At 53.3% G+C, this 27225-nt stretch overlaps 1 protein-coding gene across 1 annotated transcript in view; it reads right to left on the bottom strand.

Annotated features, from left to right (window-relative positions):
* Positions 1-170: 170 nt before the first annotated feature.
* The window catches only part of DIP2A (DIP2 acetate--CoA ligase A), a 77735-nt gene continuing 50680 nt past the window's right edge, over positions 171-27225 (bottom strand). Inside the window, exons 21-36 of the mRNA XM_081821126.1 lie at positions 23463-23714; positions 22475-22584; positions 22318-22398; positions 19321-19444; positions 13413-13534; positions 13175-13286; positions 12027-12136; positions 11407-11537; positions 10386-10554; positions 9627-9797; positions 7593-7654; positions 6907-6964; positions 5531-5605; positions 4020-4194; positions 3298-3421; positions 171-2849 (exon numbers count right to left, since the gene is read on the bottom strand). Of these exons, the coding sequence (XP_081677252.1) occupies positions 2597-2849; positions 3298-3421; positions 4020-4194; positions 5531-5605; positions 6907-6964; positions 7593-7654; positions 9627-9797; positions 10386-10554; positions 11407-11537; positions 12027-12136; positions 13175-13286; positions 13413-13534; positions 19321-19444; positions 22318-22398; positions 22475-22584; positions 23463-23714 (2129 nt within the window). The 3' untranslated portion in view covers positions 171-2596. The remainder of the gene's footprint in view (positions 2850-3297; positions 3422-4019; positions 4195-5530; positions 5606-6906; positions 6965-7592; positions 7655-9626; positions 9798-10385; positions 10555-11406; positions 11538-12026; positions 12137-13174; positions 13287-13412; positions 13535-19320; positions 19445-22317; positions 22399-22474; positions 22585-23462; positions 23715-27225) is intronic.

The following is a 27225-nucleotide window of genomic DNA, read 5'->3' as shown; positions in this document are numbered from 1 at the left end:
GGGCTCCCTGCTCAGCAGGGGGTCTGCTTCTCCCTCTCCTCCCTGCTCTCCCCCCACCGCCCCCCACTCATGCTCGTTCTATGTGTCTCCTTCTCAAATAAATAAGAATCTTAAAAAAAAACAAACCTAAACTAAAACAGAATCGAGATACAAATGACCTACTAGACACAGTATGGACTATATGGACATTATAATTCTTAATATAAAATGGCTCCTACAAATCAACCAAAAAACGTTTGAGCACAGTAAGAATCGGCAGATCTGAATAGAACGAATCAAATGAGAAATCAAAACGACACATGAAAACATATTTAATATGACCAGACATGACACTTATTTGACCATCAATTTGTCAAGGACTTATTTTAATCTTGGCCAAGAGTCCGTTGCCAATACCAGGGGCTGCTGGAAAGCGGCCACCGCCACACGGCCTTTCAAACTGGGATGAGCTCTGACCTGGTCGCTCTCCCTGCAGGAACTGCGTCTGAGACAGCAACTGCCATTGCGGACGGGCGGGCACCCAGCGCGGCTAACGTGCGTCACCCGCCACCGGCGGACAGCAGGGGTAAAACTACCGTTAGTCACGGCACAGTGTCTAAAACAAGTAGAAGAATATATGTGATAGATTAAAAGTCTGTAATTTATTAAGTACAAAAATGGATATCAAAGCATAGGACCCTAATTTTGTAAAAATTCTAACAAAGAAAAAATTAATCCCTGAAAGGGTTTTTAGCAGATACTAATGCTGCTATTTCGCAGAGGTAGGATGAGAGGAGATCTTAATTTTCTTCTTCACACTTTAATGTGCTTTGTAGATTTTATGCTGTAAGCATAAATGCTTTTATATTCAGAAAAAAGAATGCATAATAAAATACATCCTATTTGGGGTAATTTAAAAAACATTTTCACACATTTCAAAGTGCAGAATTACAAATAGTCAATACCTTTTATTAACATAATGATATAAAAAAATTTTAGTGTGATATACAGAATTCTCGGAGAGTAATTTTAAAACATTTTAATGCGCTTCCTAAAATCTTAATTTACAAGACACTTTGTCTTACTGCCACTGACCTCTCAATACAAAAATTTTACAATATTTGTTTCCTATAAAACTACAACATTAAGATTAGGGTTAGGTAGTTTTCCCCTGCTGGCCACTGTATTACAAGGAATGTCCGTTAGTCCACTGCTAGAACCTCTGTATGTCAAACAATAAGTTATACAGATTATGTACATAACTACAATAGGCTTATTAGGATTCCAGTATGTTGTAACATATTACACCACAGCTCAACACCATAGGCAAACGGAACTAATATGCACGTGCTGCCTGTAGCCAAATAAGAGATGTGAGAGTTCGCCCAGCTGGCCGGGCCCATTCGGTGGTGAATTTAAAATGGTAGAGAATTAATAACAGCTTTGTTAGGCACCGCTCCAGGCTAATTCCAGAAACACCTGGTTGTTCCTAGGAAGCATGCATAATTCATAAACTTTCCCACACTCAATCCCCCCAAACCCCCACAACTTCATAACATACTCTTCAATAGCTATATAAAAATAATCTTAGATTTGAGCTTCGCTTCAAATTCTTTTAAGTATCTAAAAGATTTTACATTCTCTTCTTTGATTTAGGTTTACTATAATATTAGGTCCGTCAGTTCCGTCAGGTTTGAATAAAATAACCGAATGCAGTTTGGCCAAGTTTTATAGGCACACAACTCAGACTGTGAAACCCAGGGTGGGGGGACAAGGCTCTGTCCACGGCCCCTGGGCCCACGCAGGATGCTCGGCCAGCAGCGCCGAGGACCCGAGCGCCCAGGGGCTGCCACCAACGCCCCCAAGTCTGTTAACAGGAATAAAAGTAACAATTCAACACAATTCCACGGATTGAGAAGAACTTATCCGGTGGTGTTAGGAAAACGAGGAAGTTAACTAAACAGCATGAAATGACAAACCTAGGAAGTGGTTTAAGCCTAAATGCTGGTTTACCTGCCCAAAAGCAAGCATCTAATCTGACAGCCCCCCGGGGCACTTCTCAAGGGTCAGTGACAACAAACGCGGATGATCGGGCACACGCGTTCTCACGTTGTTTCCACATCCAACCTGCCTGGGAAGTGCCCTGTGAGTGCGGGGGGGCAGGGGGGCCCAGGACCCGCCACCCTAGCTCGGCTCCTCCCTGTGAAATGGGAGCGAGGCACATGGACCAGGGGCCTCAAGTTCTTCCTAGCACGAATTCTATATAGGAAGTGGGAATAAATAATTGAATTTTTAAATTCAAGAACTATATTTTCAGCCTAAAAAAGGTGCAAACTCGCAACACAGTAGCGCACTTGCAATGCCTCCCCCCTCAGGCAGCCCCCGTTCAGGTACTGACATTCCTGCTCCCCCAAATGTCCTCCAAGGACAAGACACTTCTTCAGATGGTCCAGGAGGCGGTTCCCCAAGTGAGACTTGGGGAGCCTGGAGCGGATCTGAACAAGCAGAGGAAGAAGGGGCGTGGCGCGCGGGAAGACTGGAGCCCTTCTGGTGGCCGCTGGTGGCCCGACGCCTCTGCCGGTCCCCACGCGGGAGGCACAGGGCTGAGGAGCCGCGCTCACATGTTGTAGGCCACGTAGATGGGGTCCAGCTGGTCGGCCAGGAAGCCGTCTCGAAGGTGCATGCGCTGCTTCTCGCCCCGCGAGTTGATGGGGATCACGCCGGGGTCCACGATGACCACCACGCCCACGACCAGGTGATGCTCCTCCAGCACCACGTTTGTGACCAGAGCCACCAGGTCCAGCGCGTCCCGCTCCAGCCCATCCAGCTCCACCACCACGACCAGCAGGTTGGTCCAGGTGAACACGGCGCTGCAGGGACAAGACAGGCAGCGTCACATGGGGGTGGGCACAGGCCTCCGGGCCACACGGACATGCGGGGAACAGTGCCAAATAGAGAGCAGTAAGAGAAATCACAAATGTTTGCTGACGTAACACCACAGCTTAACACCACTAACGATGCAAGGGCTAGGCTAAGTGCGTTTTCCAGGAATCTCTGTTCTAATTAAAGCCCTGAACAAGAACCGAGAGTATCAGCTGACGCCGAAAGCTCTGCCTGACCCAGTTCAAGCTCCCACCAAGGGAAGACGTCAGGAGTCACAACCATTTCAATTAAAAAATTCAAGTAAAAGCAGGTACACTTCAGGATAACTGAGGGACCTCACGTTTTGAAACTGGTTAGGAGGTGAGGAAAGAGCTTGCAAGAGGCCTGGGGTCTGCTGCTGGAGGCGGGCTGGGCCGGGCGGGACGTGGCTCTCACCACTCAGCGATGCTCCTGTGGGCTCGGACCACGGACGTCTCGATGTCGATGGGGTGGTAGCGCATGCCTCTCAGCTCCAGCGTCTCATCCAGAGACCCGACCACGTACAGCGCATCATGTCGCTCTGTGAACACGGTTCGCACGCCTCAGAAGGACACCCAGGGGACACCGGGCACATCTGCATCCGTGTCAGCCCCGAGTCATGCCGTGTGGGACAACCGAGCCTCCCGTCCATGAGCCGAGCAGGGGGCCCAGAACGATTCCCCGCGGGCGCAGCCCTGCTGCCTGTCACCACCTCAGGAGAGCACGTCAGGGTGTGAACACACACTGTGAAATAATCTGTGCCATCTCTGGAATGAAACAGCATCTGTGGGGACACCCAGTTCTGACTTGATCTGGGCAGCCTGTGGTGGCCCAAGGGACTCTGCAGCTTTCAGGGGTCACACGTGGAGGGGGCCTGGCGGCCTTGTCACCAACACCCCGCATCCCCAGCAGAGGCTGAGGGCCCAAGGCCAGTGAGGGACAGCCACGGGGGCAAAACAGCCATTTGCAGAGAAAACTGCTACCAGAGCACATCCCTGCCCCCCACACCTCACGACACAAGCTCACAGCAAAGGGCGGGGTGAGCCAGCAGGACGTCCGAGACGCTGCGGCTCGCGGGCGGAGGGACAGACCCCAGCACACGTCAGCACCGGGGCGGCGGCGTCCGAGGCAGCCCTCACCTCCGCTGGCATCCGTGAGCTCTGTTCTTCGCAGGAAACCGAGGTAGCCAGTCCTCGCCCAAATGGTCTGGGTGTCTCCAAAACTCAGCCGGGCACTGAAGTGGTCGGCGTGCAGAGCCTCCTCCCCGTACCCCGTGTAGTAGCCGGTAGCGTTGTGTGGGCTGCTCACCCAGATCTGCGGGGCTCAGAGGACGAGAAGGTCGGCACGTCACAAATGCTGGGCACAGTGTCAGGAGACGTCACTGGCCCGGAGTGCTTAAGGAAACACTTAACAGAGGCGGCGGAGGCCGAGCTCTTTTCTCTTGTGAATGGAGTTAAAATTCCAGGCACGGAAAGCAAGCAAACAACCTTTCTCTCCTCAAGTGAAGCATTCCTCCCTTTGCCCTACAAGGTTTCTGGGAGCCCCTGCATGTCCACTCGGGCACAGGTAAAGGGAGGGAGGGCTCACAGGACGGAGCGGGCAGGGCCGCTAAACCTCCCCTGCGGACATGCTGAGTCTACACGCCCCCTCACAGCCGTCGGCCGCACATGGGTAGCGGTACCAAGTGCTGTGGGGTCCCCTGGGGTGTCCTTCTAACACAGGGCCCATCCAGGACCCACAGTCAGCTCCCCAGACTGAGCGCCTGGTTCTAGACACCCCCAGAAGGCATCTCAAAGAGGACACGGGGCGCCCAACAGGGCCTCCTGCCCCAAGAGGCAGGTTCCCAGCCTGGCACAGACCCTCCATGACCGCCTTGGGGGCAAACTGTTGCCCTAACAGGCCTGGGTCCAGCTGGCCAGGAAGAGGGAGGGCTGAGGGGCAGCCCCATGCTGACTACACCCAGCCCTGGGCCCGGGACGTGAGCGATCAGGACAGTCAGGACACTGAGCGACCCCTGGAAGGCCCCCATCAGACAAACTGGGCAGCATCTGTGTAAATACCCCTGAACCCCATCTGCCAGGACCCAGAAGCTGTCCACAGCAGAGCACAGTGGTCCTTGTGCCCACCTGGTGCTCGCCCACAGAGCCTGGAACTGGAAGCCTGAGACGTTCCCACCACGACTGAGCCGCCTGGGCCCCCGGCCCCCAGGGAACAGTCCCACCTGCCCCGAGTCACTCAGGACCCACTCCCATGCACGACACCTTGTGTCAGCACAGTGACTCCCACAAAGCCTGCATCCTAAGAACACAGAGGCCCCCCCGCCCCAGCCTACGTCTGCCCCCAGCCAGCCCCTCCCTCGGGGACTGCTTTTCAAGGGGAATCACAGTGTCTGGGCTGCTCCTCGGGCCTCCCAGTGCCCACAAAACTCGAGGTTTCCCTTCGCTGGAGGGCAACCCTGGGGTGGGCTTCATCCTGTGGGAACCCAGAGGGACCCCCCACACACAAATGGGTGCAGTAGGGGCAGGAGCAAAACAGCTCCTCCAAAGTATGCATGACCCCAAACGGCTGAGAATTCCTGACTCTGGGACAGACTGGGGAGACGAGTCGGGGCAGCTGCTGAGATCGTGGGGGCTCTGGCCCCCCACCTTACCTCTCCCAGGTGTGAGTCTCCAAGGGGCCCTTTGGTTTCAGTGTGCGCAATAATGACCTTCACCCCAGGGAGGATCTGGAAAGAGGATGTGAGTGATCAGGAGGGTTAGACGCCAACCTAAATCAGACACCGATTTTTCACAGAAATAAGAGACTTTTTAATAGATAAAAATAAATTGTGAATCTTAGCAAAATTATCCCAGTTCCTAAGAATGGACCCTATTTCAGATGTCGAGAGGGGTAAGGAGGGTTTCCGTAAGCATCTCCCACACCTGGGGTCTTTCACTAAGGCCACACGAGGACAACCTGCCCCTTGCAGGGGCACATGAGTATGGGGTGCCGTCCACGCACCACGGGCCGCTGCCAGGGCTCTGTGTGTCGGCTCGGTGAGCCCCAGCCTGGGCTGGGGAGCTACCGTGAAGACATGGAGTCAGTCCCACTCTGCCGGCTGGCTCAGGCATGCAGGGGCACTGGCTCTGGTCAGACCACCCGGATACCTGTTCTGTCTCAGGTGGCGTCCCCATATACGAAACAGATGGCAGTGGGGACCTCCAGGCAGATGGGAGGAAGGGTCAAGGGGTCACAGGAACATGGGGATGCAGGCTCTGTCACCCATGGTCATCTTCCTCCTCTCCCCCAGCTCAGCTCCAGCCACACTGGCCCCTCCGAGGCCCACACTCCCACCCCAGGACCTTTGCACCAGCGGAGCCTTCTGCCCCTCGTGTCTGTGGCTGTCCCTCCTCAGAAGCCCGACCCTGGTCACCCTCTGCAGGCGCACAGCTCTTGTCCTGTTGCCGTCTCCACTGCCCTGTCCCTAGCGGTCGCTGTGACCCTAATCGTGTGGGAGCAGAATCGGGGTGGCCCTTCCAGGCTGTGTGGGCCGTGCCAACCTCCATTTCTTGCCTCTGGGATTGCGCAGGAACAGGACGGGCCGCCCCTCTGCCCTGGGCCTAGCACCGGCACGCTGCGGGAGCTGTGGGAAGCCCTGAGATCGGGGCCGTCTGTTCCTGGCCGCGACGCTGGGCACCCAGCCCTGCCCTTGACCCTGCTGTCTCCTGACGCCCAGGCCATCCCCCCACTGCATCACACCCCCTGATAAAGCCACGCGGGCGCTCTTCTTTCCCTCGAACTTTCCCTGGCTCTGAGGACACCTGTTCTCCAGATCCCCCTGGTGGCATCGGGCCCAGCGGGCTCAAGCCCCCAGTAGGAGCTCCTTCTGGGCTTCTGACCCTCTCTCCTTTCTGATGTCCTTGTGTGAGAGGTGAGGAGGACAGGAGCCCTCTGCATCAGCCCAGCCGCGACCCCGGTCGACCTGTTTCCATCAGGACATGTTGACCTCTCGGAACCCGCCAGGGGCCAAGTTCCAGCTCCCATTACCTTTCCAGACTCCGTCAACGGCAGACTGTGCGGAGAACCCCGTTCTACCAAACGTACCCTGAAAATTAACAAGGGAAAAGTCATCAGAAACTGCTTGTCACTATAAAGGTCAGTCTGTGGACAATTCGTCTTCAGACTCACGACCTTGCCGTGACCTTGGAGCAGCGACTGCCTGCTGACTGGCCCCGACTCAGGGCAGGGGTTGGCTCCAGCTTTCTCTGCACCCTCCCCCCACCCGCCCCCACCTGCTGGCCCCACCCCCAGGAGGCTCCACCGCTGTTTACATCAAGGGGCAGCGTGGCCACGTTTGAGGGTCCAGAACCAGAACCCAGCTTCGGAGCTGGGAGGGACCCAGACCCATAGGGACACACTGTGGCCCGCGCACATTTACTGGACGGAAACGCTAAGTCTGGTCTTAAAATGGTATCGTGGGAAAAACGTGCTTGCCGTTGGCTGGTTCGCTTGTTTTCTACCCCGTAAGACGACCCGCGTCAGGTGTTGGGTAACTCCCATCCTCCCTCCAGGGGTGGGAACCATAGGTTCAGGGATGCTGCCTGAGCGGTGCTGACACGAGGGGCCCCCCAGGGGGCCCAGCCAGCCAGCCGCTCACGCCAGGCTGCTGGGAGGTCGGCCCGGGACCCAGCCGGCCCACACAAGCTCCCCTGCGGGTGTGGACGGGCCCTTACCGGTCATGCCGCAGCGCCCTCATGTCCACATAGACGGTGGTGGGGTCTGGGCCGGCCGTGCCCTGAAAGGAGAGCAGCAGAGGAACTTCCCTTCACCGGGTCTGCAGGAGCGGGTCTGCATCTACACGGGCAGAGCCGCGTGACAGCCCCTCCCGGGCCCCCAGGGCACACCCAGGAAGGCAGCAGCTCTGCCTGGGGCCAGGAGCCTGCCCGCGGGCACAGACGCCCTCCATCCAAACATCTACCTGGCTCAACAACGTCGAGTGGAGCGTCCAGCAAAACCTACAATTTTACTCGTCAGTTCTAAGAGCTCTGTGTTCCCGCTGGTCCCCACCCTCCGTGCGATGGTAGAAACACCACCGTAGGTTTTGGAGGGCATTTCCGCCATGCCGTCAGATCAGGCCTGGCCTCTCGCCAGCCAACTGGATTCTAGCACGGGCCGAGCAGAGTGGAGGCTCTCTCGGGGATTCACCCTTCTCGCCTCTCTTCGAGACTTGGCATTGACCCTGCTGAGGCTACCAGGGCCCATTTAGTAGATAAGGAACATGGAGTTAAATGGACACTCTGCTCGACGTCACTCTCTGAAGACCCCAGACAGTGTAACCCACGTCTGCCCTGGTTAAAACAAGTGTCTTCTTTGAGACCAAACACGGTCCTTCCTCCAAAGGCAACGCCAGGACTGGTACGTTCTTTTGAAAATAGCTTTGCGCTTCCATTTGGTTTCAAAGGAGCTTTTGTAATACGTCAAGAACATCCACTGTGAGCAAAGTCAGACAGGAGAGACACATGCGTTTGTCTGGAATTCACAAGAAGCCACAGGAACTCTTGGGGGAAGCACAGAGGTGCCTTGAGGTTGAGGTCAAGGTCGTACCTGCTCAGCCAGCTTTCCCAGCCTGTTGGGCTGACAGAGGCAAAGAAGGCCAGCAGAGGGAGACAGGGAGGAGACAGCCACAGGAAACAAACAGGAAGCAACAGGCCACGTGAGAAACACACGTAAGAGAAAGCAAAATACGTCACTGCATCTCAAAGCGCAAACGTGAACAACCCATTAAGAGTCTGGCAATCCTACGTGGCATCCCATGTGACGACAAATAGTAGAGACACTTTCAAATATCGAGTAAAGGGGGCACCAGCTTTTAGATGTTGAGCAGAGAGTAAGGTGTTCACTTACAGCCTCGAACTGTGCATCAGCAGCCTGACACTTAGTCGTACTGTCTACAAGAGGAAGGGACGTGAGGAGGGGGCCCAGCCCACCTCCTCCTGCCACCAGCAAGGGTCTGAGGCTTGGAGAGGCCAGCAGGGTCTTCACGGCGGGGAGGACATCAGCAGAAATGCCCGGAAAACAGGAGGATGGTCTCTGCATAAGAGACCGGCCCTGTGCCGGGGACAGGCTGGCCCAGGACAGGTGTGCCGGGTGCCAAGGACCAAGGCTGCGCAGAGGCTCTGGCTTGGCACCTGGGCCCTGCTCTGGCTCCTGGGGTGCCTCTTCCACCCCGTAATTCCTATACCGTGTCCGTGAGGAAGGCATTCAGTATGCTTTTACGAAGAAGTTAAATGCAGATACTGGTACCAAATCCGGAAAACAGCCAGTCATCTGAAGCAGCATTAGACATACTCTAGCTGTTCAATTTTGGAAACTTTGTGTTTTCCTTTTAATAAGTAAAATACCTTAATGTTTCAAAAATGAATTTGGGGCAATACAAACCACCACATTAATTAATGTTTCCATTTAAAATTGGTTAAGTGTCATAAGCTTTAAAAAATTAGCTACATATTGTATCCACCTTAGAGATTTTTCCAGGTAAGTGAATAGCCACTGCTCAAGAACGTGTTGTTTTCAAATGAGCCTTTGTTCATCTAGGAGACTAGAATATCTTTTACAATAAAACCTCCTAGCTCACAGGCTGAACTGACATATGGAAGTGAACATCAAAGGCTCACAGGACAAGCAGGGACCAGGGGCCAGAAGGCAGGACAGCACACGGAGAGCAGCAGGAGGGCGGCAGGAGGAGGGGCTCCCCCGGCAGGCCTTACCTGGAGGCAGATGGCCACGTTGACCCTGCACCCGAACGTGGTGCTCACGGCACGTGCCGGCAGCCCCAGGTCCTTGAACAGCTTGGAGAAGGACTGTGTGAGCGCGATCCTGGGCCTCTCCTCTGCGACCACCATGCAGGTGCGCACGCAGGACAGGTTCACCCCCTTCATCTGTGGGAGGAGTGGCGGAGCGGTCCTGAGCCATCTGAGGAAGGCTTGGAGGGGCACCCCAGGGGGCACCTGGTGCAGGAGCAGGGTGAGCGGGAAGCAAACCACAAACCCCAGCCTCCTCCTCCCCTGGGTCTCGCTGGCTGGGTCTCAGTTCCCCAGGGTCCTAAGCATGAAAGCACTGGAGGGGGCCCCTCAGCTCTGCACCCACTCCTGGCCTCCTGTGCCCCCGCTCCAGGCCCCTGGACCCCACGGTGCACTCAGAGCTAGTATGGGCCCCGCCCCCCACCCTGGCTCCCCTGCCCACCGCCCTCTGCTCCCTGCACCCCTGCCTGGCTCTCACACCCTCCTCTGATGTGTGGGGTGTGCAGAGGAAGGGAGGGACCTCTAGGGGCACAGCGAGGAGCTTGCAGCACAGTGGGGGCCGGGATAAAGCGCCATGGAGCCAGTGTGGCTCAACTCTATTTCCACAAACGGCTTGAACAGATTTTGGGGGTCTTTGTTTAAGGTTCCCGGGGTCCAGTTTAGAAACAAGTAGGAGCCCCTGGTTTGGGCACTCTGACAGGAAAGCAAGCAGGGTCGCGCACTCACCCTGAGGACGCCCGTCTGCGCTCCCAAGCCCTTGGTGCACATCTCCATCACCGAGTAGGAGCAGAAGGTGACCCGGGCCTTGTACTGGCTGACGGCAGACAGCCACAGGGACACGTTACTCTCCAGCTCCAGCGGGGGCACCAGGACGGACTGGTGTCCTGAGTAGACGCTGGGAGAGTGCAGGGAGGGTCAGACAGCTGCTGAGCCCACGAGACGTCCTGGCCACCCGCGTCCCTGCCTCTTTCCTTCCCCGAGGACACTTCTTCCTAGCCAGCACTGGGCACAATTCGGCCCTAATTCAAGTGGGAGTTTCACTAGAAAATTCTGTGAGGAGCAGGGGGTGACACAGGGGTGTGGTCTCCGTCTAAGCACTTTGGAAGGATCCAGAGTCACACTTAGGGACAGAACCTGCTGGCTGGAGACTCTGGCCTTCTACTTCCAAAGATCTGTCGCTACTTCCTAGTGTTTGATGAAATTAAGTAGCCTCTTCCCTGTTACTAGTAACGGATACTGTTTGTATGTAGTGAAAAATGTATTTTTACTCCTTTTACTCCGTTTCAAACTCAGGCTCCCATCCTTTTCACCCCCAAACGAACCCACTCACATGTGCATCTTAGACTCCCTGGGCATCAAAACTGAATGTTAAGGTCCCAAAAATGACACAAGTGATTCCAGTCTTGCAGGCAGGCAAGCTGCAGGGGCACCTGCTCACCACCTGCTCACCACCCGCATCACTCACCTGCTCACCACCCGCATCACTCACCTGCTCACCACCCGCATCACTCACCGACTCACCACCTGCTCACCACCTGCTCACCACCCGCATCACTCACCTGCTCACCACCCGCATCACTCACCGACTCACCACCTGCAGCACTCACCTACTCACCACCTGCTCACCACCTGCTCACCACCCGCATCACTCACCTGCTCACCACCCGCATCACTCACCGACTCACCACCTGCTCACCACCTGCTCACCACCTGCAGCGCTCACCTGAGCACCACCTGCAGCACTCACCTGCACAGACACCACAGGGCGAAGCCGAGGCCACAGTAGGGGTCAAGGCATATGGCGATCTGCCTCGAGGGGTACAGCTCACACTGCAGCTTTATGGAGCGGCACAAGGCACTTGTGGCCGCGTGTGACATCTTAAGGAGTAAAATGGAAGTTCTGGTCAGTGATGTGAGGGAACAGAGAACGTGAACAGCAGTGCCTGTCAACCGTGCGGCCAGACACAGTTGCTTCCTTAAAGGATGGCTGGCTCAAATCCCCATTCAAACCGAATAATACACAGGAAATGGCACACTAAAGACCTTCTAAATGAGATTTCAGAATATGAAAAAATTTAATGGAGCTCTTGGCTCCTGGTGAGGGGACAGACTCATTAAAGCCACCTGCTCCCAAAGTTAGGTATAAATTCTAAAGTTTAGATGTTACCATAAAACATCAAAATATGCATAGTTCTCGGGCTAACCTGATTCCGGGGGTTTACTGGTATTTAACACAAACTTCAAGGAACACTATTGTTGCTTCCAGCTGTGGACGAGAGTGGGGACCTGCGTAAACCTGCACCCAACACCCTTTCTCCCCACCCGTCAGAGGCGGAAGCAAATAAGAGCTATGACCCCAGGACCCACCTTCACGCCTGCTAATATCCCCGTAGTTGATACGCTGAAGTCCAAGTATGCGAGCACATCTGGAGACGGGGGCCTGAAAATGTTCGCCACCTTCTTTTTTGGTATGTCATCTGTTGAAGCAGCGACCCCAGTAATGTTAACGCTACTCCAGGCTCTCAAAGGGAGAAAGAAAACATGATCCGTACCCGGGGAGTCCTGGGGAGAGCCCGCGCAGAACAGGAGGGAGGCCTGGAGACAGCAGGGCACACGCATACGTGGAGAAGCTCATTTTAACCTTCAGGAAAATGTCATGTGGAGCAGACCCACCATGACTGCTCTGAGTGCGTGGTGACAGGGACGGTGGGCGAAGTGCATTTACCAGTGCGAGAGCTCGGAGGAGCAAGGACTTGCCAAAGGTCACAAAGCCTGTGGCAGAACCACTACCAGCGAGAGCTATGGGCAGGCTCCCAGGGCTCTCCCTGCTTCATCGTTCCTGTAAGACCACGAGGCGGACTCAAGTGAGGCAAGGGCTGGAGCCTACGTTGCTGCAAGCTGGCCAAGCAACAGGACTGTCTGGAGCCAGTCTGCTGGCCCCACACCGGCTGCCCTGGACCAGCTCCCCAGGCCTGTAGACGGGTACCGGGCCGGTAGCCAGACGACACAGTCCCTGACCGCTTGCCCTGGGGTGCAAGGGCAGATGTCTGCCAGGTGCGGGGGTCACATGGTTGTGCACCACAGCCCACCCACAAAGCCTGTGGGGTGCTGCTCGTTTGGGGCATCTCAGCCCCAGGCTGACCTCAAGGCTCGAGGCATAGCGGTCCGGGGGTGTACAGCCCTTCCTGTTGGCCCACAAGCATCTCATGGGGCACAGCAGCATTCACCAATGACGGGACGAGGGACGGAGGTGTGTGTGCGGTGGGCCCACCTGCTGTACCACGAGGAGGGGTGGTCCGCAGACGCACCGGCTTCCGACAAGGGCTTCTGCCCCACGGCTGCAGGGGTCCCGCCACGAGGGAGGCCCAGAGGCGAGCGGCCCTTCGCCACCTATTTCAGCTGCTCCCACCCAACTTCTGTTGTCTGGTGGCAAATGTACAATCCGTACAACAAAGAAAGGAAAGGTGGTGTGTCCCGGGGGCCAGTGCACACACCGAGGCGCCGAGGACCCTCACCTGTGTCTAGAATGGTCGGCCAGGTCCTGATGTCCACGGCGGCGGCCGCGTCTTTGGACTTGAGCAGCCGCATGATGGCCTGTGTGGTGAGGACGCAAGCGGACTTGCTGACCTGCAGAGCACGGGGGTTGAAGGTGTGAGCGGGACGTAGGGCCTGGGAGAGGTGACGTGTTGACGGCACAGGCCCCCCACCTGCCCCTGGTCAGGCCTGCCTGGCCGGTCCACAGTGCACACGTACCTCCACGATCATCTTGACAGTGGGCAGCGTGGTGGTGAGGTTCTGGGGGTGCGGGGGCCGCACCGTGACGGGCACGCAGCCGCAGTACAGACAGCCGTAGAAGGCGGCAATGAGGTCCACCCCTGCAAAGACACGTGGTCAGAGAGGGTCAGGGCGGGGTGGAATGTGACGAACAGCACCTAGCACCACGGAGGGCCAAACGGATGAGAGGGTCCCAGTCCAGCATTACCCAGATAAAACCATGACTACTCCAAACCGATATGGTATTGAGACAGGAAACTGAAGGACTCCATAAAAATCTGATTTTTGCTCCTTTTCTTGCCTCTCTTCTTGCTAGGACCTGCACCCCCACTTTACACATGCAAATGGTTTATGTCCCCTCGTAAGGGACGAGGAGTTAATGATTTCTTTAGAATAGATAACATCTAAGGAACGATCCGACCTGGTGAGAATGAGTATCCTGGACCCGCAGCTCTAGAGACATCTCTAGGCCAAGGCCCCCTGGCTCCAAGGAATATCACCTAAACCAGCTCCCGATGACTAAGAGGACATGCACACCAAACCACAGTCCTCAGTAAAACCCCCCACATCCCAAACAAAGATGGGACTCTCTCTCCTTACCTGAGTCTCCCAAACACTGTCCATAGCTGCGCTCTCTCTACACCTTCAATAAACTCTATTTCATTCCTATCTTGGCTGGTCCTGCAGGACTCCCTCCCAGTCCCCAGACCCGGCCTGCTGGCAACATATTTGTAGAAAGTGCTATGAGGGATGTACAGAGACTATCCTGAAAGGCTGGAGAGGTAGAAGAGGGTGTGTCCGTGGCACAGAGGAGGGCACCGAGGGCAGGAGGTCTCCAGCCCGGGAGCAGCACTAGCCTACCATTCCGGGGGCCAAGCGCAGGGTAGGTGAGCAAGGGAAGTAGGAACCCTTTTGAGGGACAGGCTGCCCAGCTCTGAAAAGGAGGGAACACGGGAGGGTGAGGGGTCTGCCCACCAAGGAGAACAGAGCTACAGCAGGAGGTGATGGGGAGGATGAGGCGGGGGTCTGCCCCCTTGGAGAACTGGAAACTTGGAAGGCTGCAACTCCTCGCACATCGGTTCTCAGGCCAGGGCATCCCTCCTTGCTCTCAGCTTTACATCATAACACGTGACCACCAAATGTTCCTTCAGATTTCTACATGTTTAAGTCTTAGGGGGAATTATACCGCACTTAAAACCTATGCTCCCATCTTGAACTCAATCCAGCTTGAGACGCTTGCCCCCCCCCCCACAAACACACCCTGGAGACCCTTCAGAGCACACAGGGCCCCCACCTGGCATCCTCAGGCTACAAAACACCAGCCTCAGGCTATTTCAATTCAAGGGTCAAAATAACTCTGTCCCATTTAACCTGGCTGGTGGGTTTCACCGGATTACAAGTTCCCAATGCTCCATCAATATTAATAGCGGACTCTGAGGCCAGGGTTGCTCAGCAGGGCCGTGAGCACACCCAGCAGGCTGGTGCACATATGAGTGCTCTTACACCCAGCATGGTCGCTTCCCAACACAGCACATGAGGAAGACATCGACAGGAACCCACTTCCTTGAGCTCACAAAATTCATGCTGTTCCCTGAACACACATATTTCCAGGTGCACAGGTGGGGAGAATCCTTCTGATCCCACCAGCATCCCCCCCTTCTGCAGCTTCCAGAAAGCATGGGTTCTTAATCCCTTGGCTCAATACACCCCTTTGAATATTGGAAAAGTCCTGGGCCACCCCCTTCACTCCCAAGAAATACACAAAACACCCAGTGGCAAATGCAAAGCATGGGGGGGGGGGAGTGCCCTCCCCACGGGGACCCCAGCTCAGCCTCCAGCTACTATACTCTCTACCTGCTGGCACGTTTTCAGATGTAAATTTAGACCTTCAGCATGCGTTTTCTTTTTTGTTGTTAAAAATGGTTTAAGAATAGTGTCAAACATACTTCACAGTAGCGAAGAGCATCAGGCCCCTCCCTCTCTTCACCCTCCGGATTCTCAATTATCAAGATCGCACTGGTTTGCTACCCATCTTTCCTTCCCTTTTCCTGTAGTTAAGCCTTCCCAGTGTTTCCCAGTTACTGCAGCCCTGCGCTTCGCTCCCTGTGGGCGCGCTCCCTGGGGCACATTCCCTGCGGGCGCGTTCCCTGTACACGCTCCCTGCGGGCACGCTCCCTGTGGGCACATTCCCTGTGGGCACATTCCCTGCGGGCGCGCTCCCTGTGGGCACATTCCCTGTGGGCGCGCTCCCTGTGGGCGCGCTCCCTGGGGCACATTCCCTGTGGGCGCGCTCCCTGTGGGCACGCTCCCTGTGGGCACATTCCCTGTGGGCACATTCCCTGCGGGCGCGTTCCCTGCGGGCGCGTTCCCTGCGGGCGCGCTCCCTGTGGGCACATTCCCTGTGGGCGCGCTCCCCGTGGGCGCGCTCCCTGGGGCACATTCCCGGCGGGCGCGTTCCCTGTACACGCTCCCTGCGGGCACGCTCCCTGTGGGCACATTCCCTGCGGGCGCGTTCCCTGCGGGCGCGTTCCCTGCGGGCACGTTCCCTGAGGGCGCGCTCCCTGTGGGCACATTCCCTGTGGGCGCGCTCCCGCGTGCTGTGCGTGCTTCCAGCCCCAGCCCTGAGCCCGGGGCTCGGCACCACTGCAGCCGGTGTGGACAGCTCGTGGCCAGGGAGCTCCAGCTCAGCCATGTCTCTGCCCCTCTCAGTCAGGGTGAAGCTTGCCTTACGTCTGGAACCCAGGGGTACTTGAAGAGTGGGGACTGAGCTCACCCTAGGGAAAAGTACCCTCACAGCCCAGGTGATGTGGGAAACAGAGGCAGAAGGAAATGTAGATAAAAGTACATGTCCTTATAACCTGTAGCCCGTTGACGAATACTCCAGGCGGGCAGAGTGTAACATTCCTCCAGGAAGATCCTATCTTAATGTTGATGTCTTGTTAACAGGGAAAAACAACCCTAGCTTGACAAGAGCCAGGCCTCTGGTATCCTGTGAGTCTTCTTCAGCAGATCCAAGTCCTTTTGGACACCTCCCTTTTCCTTCCCTCCCCCAACTCCCAAGCATATGATCAGCCACCCCTCACAACCCCGGTGCAGCAGGTCCTTCCGCCCATGGGTCCTGTCCCCCCGGTCCCATCCCCGGGCTTTAATAAAACCACCTTTTTGCACCAAACACGTCTCAAGAATTCCTTCTTGGCCATCGGCTCTGGACCCCAACACTCCAAACCACATCACAGGGAATGGAAGGAGGAGAAAAAAATGTGATGCCAGTGGGAGTTTTGGGAGTATTTGAGTTACCATGTATGTGTGCCAAGAAAGAGACTAGGCTGCCACCCTGCCCCAGGCCCCAGGAAGGGGAGACGTCTGCACTCCGTGGCAGTCCCCCAAGAAAGAGGCTCCCCGCTCCCACCAGCAGCAGCAGTCCCACATGGAGAAGTGCTGAATGCAACCCACGGTACCCCAGAGATGCTGAAAAGGGGCCTGGACAAGTGGCCCAGAGATGAAGCACAGAGCACACTCGAGAGAAGGCACCCGACGGGGAGGATAGATCCAAGCCACAAGTCAGAAGAGTGCCAGGTGCAGGAAAAAGGGAGGAAAAGCAGGCAGGAGAAAGAATATTTTCCTGAGATGAAGATGAGAACCCCAAGATTAAACAGGCAAGACAGTGAGCAGGACCCACCCCTGGGCGCAGCCCCATGCTTTCCTGGACGCTGAGTTGAAAAGGGAAGCCTGCAAGACTCTAGGCCAGATGACTCACAAACGGGGAAGAAGAGCTGGACTCTGACCTGCGAGACTGGAGAAGCACAGATACGACCGTGAGAAACAGACCCAGGCGTCCTGCTCCAGCGAAGGCGTGAGTCGCCACAAGAGGGAGAGACACCGAGTGCACGGCCCTGTGTGCCAGACCCACTAACAGGCAAACAACAAACTCACAGAAGGGGCACCTCCAGACCAGGGGCCGGATCGGATAGAGCAGGCGGAGCCCCAGGTCACCAAACCGAGGCTTAACCTAATTACACCTACGGCTTCTCCCAGAAAGGGGAGTTCAGCGTCCATCAGGAGTCACCTGGTCGGCACGAGCGAGGTCCTCTGTCTGGCAGACCCCACGGTCCCCTGAAGGAGAGTGACCTTGTCCAACTAACCCGAGTTTTCCCGGGATCACGTCCTCGTCCCGTTCCCTCCTGCCCATGAACGTCTCTCATCTGTGCGGCTCCCCGGGGCTCCTTTCTGCCCGCTACGCTGCAGGCGGCCGGGTTAGGGGTCACCAGAGAAAGCCAATCAGACCTTCAAAATTTACCCCATTGGATTTTGTTCTTTAACAATCACAAAGTGTACAAACCATTATCAACAACCAAGAACTCAGGAGACCACTGGTCTTAGGATTGCTTCCTGAGAAACCAGTTAGAGAAGGAGCGTCAGAAACCTGCATGACCAGGAGACAGACAGCTCCAGGGGGAACTGAAAGCAAAGGAGGAGAAGCCAAGAGGCTGGATTTGTAAGGGCCGTCCATCCATCCCTCTGATAACGCAGACACAAGACAGCAACAAGGTTGGGGGGGGGAGGGGGCGGCGGGCGGTGGAGATGCAGAAAAGCATGTGCAAAAATTTTAAACTGTTTCCAAACTTCATTTAGGTGGTTACAGTATTTGTGCTGTTATTCTGGGGACGCTGCATGTGATGCAGGTTTGAGTGACTGAGTGATTATGGGCTATGTGAATTCCATCATCTCCCTGTTCTGAAGAACCAGGATCCTCGGTATGGAAAATGGGAGATACAAGGTAGGAGGGGTTTAGTCCTGAATTAAATGGGACGTGACAGGATAAACTCATAAGGTACTGCCTCTCTAAGAGATACAATTGCATTTATTTGTAATACCTAGATCTGCTCGCTGAAAGGCCAATAAACAGCAGTCAATCTGGAAGAAATGCGCATCCCTCAGGCCCAGGTTTTGTTCTGGGGGCACTGGGGTCTCCATGGAGGGATGGCTGGCTCTAGATCTGGGGTGGGACGGGCAGGACGCGAGCCTGTGGTCGCGTGAGACCAGCCGGGAGGGGCTCCTATTGGCCGAACGTGGGATGACCTGAGCTTTGACAAAGAAACTAACTGCAAAGGACTGAAACCCAACAAAGTCATTTCAGTCCAGGAGTTCACAGTTATGTATGTATTTCTAGATCCACTGGAGTGTGACAGGAATACACAGGACCGACAGAAGGAAAGCATCAGCACGTAGGGATTCCACTACTGGGGAGCCAAATGCTAGATGAAGGAAGTTTCTGTGTGTTAGTTTTATGGTCAATAAATGAAAACAGGAAATGACAGAATGAGACTATCACTGTTTCGTGACCCTGAAGAATGAATGAATGAATGAACTCTGAAGCATCAACAGTGGATGCTAACACCACAGAAGGAGACACAAGCCAACATGGGTCCCTGATGAGATAATTCAACACCACCTGGAGTCGGCCAAGGCACCAAACCCGAGTCTGACCCAGGGCCAGGACCTCACTGCCAACCTGCAGGAAAGACGGGAGCCGAGAACCCGCTGGCTTGCTCCGGGGCTGGGGGGCCTCTGCAGAGTCAACCCAGAGCTTCCATCGATAAATTACAAAGAGGGGGAGAGGGAGAGCCTGTGGATTAAAAGAGACTAAAAACATACCAGATGTAAAGAAAACTGGCAGACTAAGCCGACGTGCAGGGTGCCCCACTGGGTGCTCAGACGCTGGGGAACTGGAAGAGAGGGCTACAGAGCTCAGGGGTAGAGGCTGCTTGGGGGGGTGGAGGAGTTTGTGCTGGGGACACCCAGGACACCTGGCCAAGACCTACTTTCCGACCTGGCTGTAGGTTACGGGGTGTCTGCTTTATAATAACAGAGGGCCCCGTGTGCTTACCTGGGGGGTAGACCAAAGCCACGTGGTCCCCGGTGCCCAGTCTTGCCTTCTCCATCAGGGCGGCGGCCACCCTCTCTGCCTTCTTGTGCAGCTGGACGCAGGTTGCAGTGCTGGTGACGCTGCCCTAGGAAGGTGGTCCCTGCATCAGCGCGGAGCTGGGGGCGGGGTCTGTTCCTCGGGCACCTGAGCACACACCGCTCGTGCCCTGTGCCCCAACCTCCTGCGGTTAGGGCTGGGGCCTGCGCCAGTTCTCAGGACACACGTAGTCGTCTGTATCTCAGGGAGGGTTCCCAAAGGCGGCTGGTTCTCCAGCAGGGAAGGGACAAGCTGTGCAGGTCTCCAGAGAGCCTGCAGCAGTGGGCATGCTGCTTGTCCAGGACAGCCCGAGGCTCAGCCGTTAGAGAAAACTCTTGAGGGCGCCCAGTTGGTCAAGTGTCTGACTCTTGATTTCGGTTCAGGTCACGATCTCAGGGTCGTGAGATCGAGCCCCACGTCAGGCTCCACTGGGCATGTCACCTGCTTAAGGTGCTCTCTCTCCCTCTGTCCCTCCCCCAACTCGCTCCCGTGTGCTCGCTCGCGCTCTCTCTAAAAAAATTTTTTCAAATAAATTAACTAAATTTAATTATATTAAAAAAAAGAAAACTCTTTTGGCCTTTTTGATAAAATCTGTTAAATATAACAACATTATAAAGAATAATAGAATAAATATCCAGGTTCTCCTTACCTAATAATATTTTGCCACATAATGTTTAAATTTGTTTTCTAAAACATATCATCACCACTCTGCATACCAACCTTAATTCATCCTCTCCTTCCCCAGAAACAACCATTATCCTGAATATAAATACACATAATAATGCACAATAAACAAACATCCGGAAGCTACACGGTTGTGGTGTTTGAACTTCCTCTCCCCCAGGTCGGCGGCCTGCCCTCTTGGAGCACCTGGCAGACGCAGAGCATTGCGGGTGGCATGGGCCCGTTCGCTCGCTCGCCTCGCGTCTCTGCCAAGGACGTCAGGACACCAGCTCCCAGCAAAGGCCTCCTTCCCTCGGCTGACCGGAGTCGGGCAGGCCTCAGAGCTTTTAGTCCTTCTTAAGGAAATTAAAAGTGCAGCTCGGTCTAAACATAATGCCCCAGAACAGACCAGCCAAAGTCAGAACCCCTCCCTTCTCCCTTACGGAGGCCAACGTGCTTGTCCGCAGAGCCAGGCTGCGTGCAAGGGAGCTGGGCTTGCTTCCCCCGAGCCCAGCTGAGGTGCAGAACGTCAGAGCCGGCAGAGCCTGCCAGCCCCCTTGGACGGCCACCTACACGGCCACAGGCCTCCTCCTAGGTCAGAGGCCAGCATGTCCCCAGGGACTCAAGGACAATTGAAAACCGAAGAAGGCTGACAAACCAAAAGAAATGCCAAGTTTTACTAGTGACTTTGAGGGGATTTGGAAAAGGCCAGGCCCAGTCTTCTGTGGGCTCCTCCTGAGCTCTCTCCTGGCTTTAAAGACCATCTACCTCGGGGCGCCTGGGTAGCTCAGTCGTTAGGCGTCTGCCTTCGGCTCAGGTCATGATCTCGGGGTCCTGGGATCGAGCCCCGCGTCAGGCTCCCTGCTTCTCCCTCTCCCTCTGCCGCTCCCCCTGCTTGTGCACTCTCTCTCTCTCTAATAAATAAAATCTTTAAAAAAAAAAAAGACCATCTACCTCTCCACACATGCCTGGTGGGCACCTCTGTGCGGCCCCCACCCCCATCCTCTCTGAGCTGCCGCCCCACACTCACCCTCCTGCAACCCACAGGAGCCACTCAGAACCACGAACCACATCACCATCACGCGCCTACAGCTCAGTCCCGCGCAGCTTCCAGCCACACCCTCGCGGTAACAGCCAGCAGCTGGCCTCGGAGCCCCTGGCACTCGGGGCCACACCCCTGTTGTTCTCATCTTCGGTTTCCCATCATGAGCTCATTTTACCTGGGCCACTTGTTAATTATTGGCTGTCTCCATGCTCTAGAACTCAATCAATGATAAATATGTTCTGAACACTGTTCTAGATCTGCAGATACACGGTGAACAAAGAACATAAAGTCTCTTTTACGGACTAGTTTTCCAGCAGGGAAGACTCACTGCAAGCGTCCTGAGGGCAGGACGCTTTTTCTCTTACTTAACACCCAGAACCTAACAGGTATCAATAAATATTTTTTAAATGAAGAAACAGTGGGCAGTAATAAGCAGAAACAAAAGCTAGACCAGCATTTTCTAAGGCCACAGCGACCTGCCCTTTACTGTGTCAAAGTGCAAACGTTCTCACGGCCTGTGTGAGATGCATCTGAGTGAGGCGGGATTTTTAGGGTTATTTAACTTGTCATGTTTCTATATTTTGTCTGCTGGCCCAAAGTTGGATGTGAGGGTTACGGCACACCTCCTTCCTGTCCTGAGAACTCCTGGTACAGTGTAATCACACCAAAAGGTAGCCAAAATCATGGAAGTGAATTTCTGAACCTACCCCAGGATCAGGGCAATAAACAGCATTTGTCATGTTAAAGCTATAAACAAAAAAATCTAAATTCCTAATTTTTACAAAATAAACATTTCCTTTTAGCTCACTTAGTAGTCTTTACAAGCATGCTGTTTCTAACTGAGCATTTTCCTGTTAAATACTAGCTCTACCAGGGGCGCCTGGGTGGCTCAGTCGTTAAGCGTCTGCCTTCGGCTCAGGTCGTGATCCCGGGGTCCTGGGATCGAGCCCCGCATCGGGCTCCCTGCTCTGCGGGAAGCCTGCTTCTCCGTCTCCCGCTCTCCCTGCTTGTGTTCCCTCTCTCGCTGTCTCTCTCTCTCTGTCAAATAAATAAATAAAATCTTAAAAAAAATACTAGCTCTACCAGAAATGTCACTGCCCAACTGAGGTGACCGCTGAGCTCCCCACACAGAAAACAGCAGGTGGGGCAGGCGGCCGGGGGCACAGCGCTCTCTGAGCAGGACCTGGGGGACAGAGCGCTGGGAGCTGGCTCACCTTGGCGTTGAGCAGCAGGAAGAGCGGGTGGTCGGGAGTGGTGTGTGCCCGCCACTGCAGCACGTCGGGTAGGAACAGGAACTGCGCAGAGAGGCCCCCTCAGTCTGCAGCCTCGCCGAGGGGCGCCCTCCTCGCGCCCCCGGGCCCCGGCCGTTACCTTTCTGGCCTGGTCGCTGTCCTCCAGGTGAGCCAGCTCCCTCCCCGAGGCCTGTGCGATCCTCTTCCCGGCAACCAGGTTCCCCACGATCATGGAGGCCGGCCCCACCTCTGGAAAACGGGGGATTCTGAGTGAGCAGGTGGTGGCTCAGGGACAGGACCGTCCTGTGACTTTACTGCCGGAACACTTTCTATCTGAATGAGGCGTTTCACTCTTCACTAAGGTGCTGACGCTCAGGAAGCCAGCCGTAAGGGTCATGGTGAGCGGCGAAGAGCGTCTCTCTCTCAAATACAAGCAACCCCAGACTGAGAAACTCGCCATCCGGCGTAGACCTGGGGGTATGACTGGACCTCAGCACAGCCACACGCTCAGGGTACTGCGCGGTTTTCCTGCATTTTACATATAAAACAGGAAATTAAACCTTCCTGAGTAAATGTATTTTATTTAATGGTATCTTATGTGTTCAATAATCTGTGAAAGAAAAACAAAAAAATTTACATAACCAAAGGAACAAAAATAACAGTCAAGCCGGTCTTTGAACTTAGTTTCTAGACGTGTGAAATCAGGGAAGGGAGAGCATTCGTGGAGGCCCTTGAGGCGTCAGCCGTGGGGAGCAGCCTGGCGGGCCGGCCCCCAGCACTGCACTGTCTCTCTCCATCCCTGAGCTCCACGTCTGCTCTTGGGCCGCACCTCTACTCCCAGCGAGCCACCCCCTCGCCCTCCAAGCCTCAGATGCCACGCCTGCATTTAGTGACTGAGATGGGTCCCAACAGGCAGCTGAGAGCCACCACACAGGTGACACGGTAAAGTTTTCTCATCTGTGGCTTGGCTCCAGGCAGGCAGGAGGTGGTGACTGCCCTGATGTAGGTCTGGCTCCTAACTCCAGCCCCAGAGACGCAGGCCCCACGCGGGCTGCACCACTGAGCCACGAGTGTGGCTGCCACCAATATGGAGACTGAACAGACAGCTATTGCCGCATAGGACTAACCTGGTTGTTTCTGGCGAGGTTTGGGAAGGTTGGTGACACAGGTGTGAGGGCACATTAGTACATTACATGGGTGCAGCATCCCCTCCAGGAAACGCTGCTTGGTTTCAGAAATGTGAATCCCTCCGAGAGGAGCCTTGGGCAAGGTGTTGGCAGGAACCAGGGCCAGACAGTACACGCCCACCTGGTGGATGCTGTCGATGGCCTGGAAGAGAGTAACACGAGATCGGAGGGACGGCGTTTGAGACCCGCCGTGTTACCCAGCTGCAGGCAAGCACAGGCTGACCCGCTCACAGCTGCCGAGGGGCTGGGAGGCTGGGAGCTGCACCAGGTGAGAACACGCAGCTCTCAAGATCGTGGAGACATTCTGTTCAACAAGAACACGTGGAAGGACGTGCATACGTTTCTATCATTTAACACACACACGTACTGTGTGTGTGCACATATACATAAATCTGAAACTGCGTATATTAAAGAAAGAAAAGTTAGATAAGCCAGCGCAACTGTGGGGGGCAGAAACTGGACTTCTCTGAATTTATCTTGTGTTCAGATTTGACTTTGGAGCCATGTATATATTTTACATCCAAAAAACTTGAAATTTTAAAAAGCATTCCCTAACAATTGAAAGCGAAATAAAAGAAATGAACTCAGCTGAACTGGAATTAGGTTGGTGGCAAAGCCCCAGAGAGAGAATCTATTTAAAGTGACTTTAAACACGGTAATTTGATTAGTCCACCCCTAATGAGATATGCCCTATGGGCAAAAAGAACTGCAAAAAATGTTAAGCTGCTCTCAGAAATCTCACGTTTTAGAGGGAGTGTGGAGACTGCTGTTTTGAGACTACAGTGTATAGCATGGCCTGAGGCAGATGAATGATTCTCTGATGAGTTGTTGATGTCTGCAATTTTTCAGTGTGGGAGCAAGGAATCAGTGAGTTTAAAAATTTTGTGGTCTTGAATTTGAGCTGGAACCAGCAGCATAAACTCATGATGTAGGTACTCTTACAAAGAGACATCATTTCCTACTCTGTCCAGTGAAGAAAGCCCAGAAACAGTGAAGAAGCCAGCAACATCAAGTGCCCAGATGGTGGTTCCCCAATTCCATTTCCCCTAGGAAGTAGCAAGGTCCCTAGGGTCCTGGCCATGACAGGTCTAGGATGCAAAACACACTGCCTTCCCCCAAGTATCTGAGCTTCCTCATCTCTACTATGGCCTCAAAGAATTCCAGGAGTACATCAGAAGGACTCAAGAGCCAACCTGAAGGGGCTCCCACTAACCACTGAAAAATAAAAAAAACTATAATAGACTGAATCACGTCCAGTATGTTTGCATCCACTAGTTCTTAATGAAACAAATAAACAAAACTCATGGTCACTTGAAGAGGATTCTAAGAAACCACCTTACTACTCTGAAATCAATCCTTGATCTTGTTTTCTTACACAGCCTGCCTCCAGGCCCCTGGGTGACTGAGGAGGGCATGCGCTCTCCAGAGGAGAAACTTTCAAGGCTGCTCCGGTGAGCCTTCATAATCAGGGTAGCTCCGCTGTGAAGTCCTAACAGATCAGTGACCCCAGGAGTGGTGAACAGAGGCAGCCAGAATCATATGCCACCTTCCAGGAGGAATTTTTGCCAGAAAACTGAACCTGAGTCTGATCCAACCACAATGTACAGGATGACCACAGGCGACAGACGCCTGTATTGAATGATAGATCTGAGACACAATCTTCAGAGCCTAGGCTAAAGAAACATACTGGACAAACAACTTGTTTTTGTCCACAAACTAACCACAAGAAAACTATGACAGAGGAAGAATCTGTAGATTAAGAAAGACTTAAAGAACTTGTCCTCACCAAGCACAATTTTTTTTTACTTCATTTTGATCCTGAATCAAACAAACTAAACATTAGATAATCAGAGAGTCTGAATAGTGACTAGATATTGAATTACAACAAGAAATTACTGTTAGGATAAAAACTCTGAACACAGCAGGTATAGAGAGAACATACCTCAATGTAAGAAAGATCATATTTGACAAACCCTCAGCCAACACCATTCTCAATGGTAAAAGGCTGAGAACTTTCCCCCCTACGATCAGGAATAAGTACATGGAACTAGAAGTCCCAGCCACAGCAATAAGGCAAGAAAATGAAATAAAAGGCATCTAAATTGGAAAGGAAGAAGTAAAACCATCACTATTTACAGATGACATGATCTTATATATAGAAAACCCTTAAGACTCCACCAGAAACTGTTAGAACTGATAAATACATCCAGTAAAATCACAGGAAACATCTGTTGTGTCTCTGTACACTAGTCTAATGAATGAGCCATCAGAAAGAGAAATTAAGAAAACCATTCCATTTACAGTTGCACCAAAAATAATAAAATAAAATAAATTTAACCAAGGAGGTAAGAAACCTATACACTAAAAACTATGACAGTGATGAAAGAAATTGAAGACACAAAGAAATAGACATGCCATGCTCGTGGATTGGAAGAATTAGTATTTTTAAAATGTCCATTCTACCCAAGGTAATCTACAGATTCAGTATAATCCAATGGCATTTTTCACAGAACTAAAACAAATCATCCTAAAATTTGTAGGGAACCAAAAAAAGACCCTGAGTAGCCAAAGCAAACTTGAGGAACAAAGCTGGAGGCATCACACTTCATGATTTTGAATTATATTACAAAGTTTTAGTAACCAAAATGGTATGGTATTAGCATAAAAATAGACATACAGATCAATGGAATACAATAGAGAGCCCAGAAATAAACCCAAGCACATACGGTCGATTACTTTGTGACAAAGGAGACAAGAATATACCATGGGGAAAGGACTGTCTTCAATAAACGGTTCTGGGAAAACTGGACAGCTACATGCAAAAGAATGAAACTGGACCACTTTCTCACACCATCCACAAAAATAAAATCAAAATTGGTTAAAGACTTGAACATAAGACCTGAAACCATGAAACTCCTAGAAGAAAACATAGGTGGTAAGCTCCCTGACACAAGTCTTTTTGATGATTTTATGGCTCTGACACCAAAAGCAAAAGCAATGAAAGCAAACATAAAACAAAAAAGCTTCTGCACAGCAGAGGAAATCATTACCAAAATGAAAAGGCAACCTACTGAGTGAGAGAAAATATTTGCAAATCATATATCTGATAAGGGGTTAATATCCCAAATATATAAAGAACTCACACAACTCAATGGCAAAAACAAACAATCCAATTAAAAAATGGGCAGAGGATCCAAATAGGCATTTTTCCAAAGAAGACATACATATACTCAACAGGTACATGAAAAGGTGCTCAACATCATTAATCATCAGGAAAATGTAAATTTTAAAAAATGAGGTATCACCTCATACCTGTCAGAATGGCTAAAATCAACAACACAAGAAACAACAGGTGTTGGCAAGATATGAAGGAAAAGGAACCCTCCCACACTGTTGGTGGGAATGCAAACTGGTGCAGCCACTCTGGAAAACAGTATGGAGGCTCCTCAAAAAATTAAAAATAGAACTACCTACGATCCAGCAACTGTGCTACTAGGTATTTACCCCAAAAAACCCACCAAAAACACTAATTCAAAAAGATAAATGCACCCCTATGTTTAATGCAGCATTATTTACAATAGCCAAGTTATGGAAGCAGCCCGTGTGTCCACGGACTGACGGGACCGATAAAGAACACGCGGTGTGGACACAATGGAATGCTACTCAGCCGTAAAGAAGAACGAGATCTTGCCATTTGTGACAA

The sequence above is a fragment of the Leptonychotes weddellii genome, chromosome 1, assembly GCF_054177405.1.
Source record: "Leptonychotes weddellii isolate Sample4059 chromosome 1, ASM5417740v2, whole genome shotgun sequence".
Lineage (NCBI taxonomy): Eukaryota > Metazoa > Chordata > Mammalia > Carnivora > Phocidae > Leptonychotes > Leptonychotes weddellii.
Note: the sequence above shows the minus strand (reverse complement) of the source record. Positions and strands in the feature narration are given on the sequence as shown.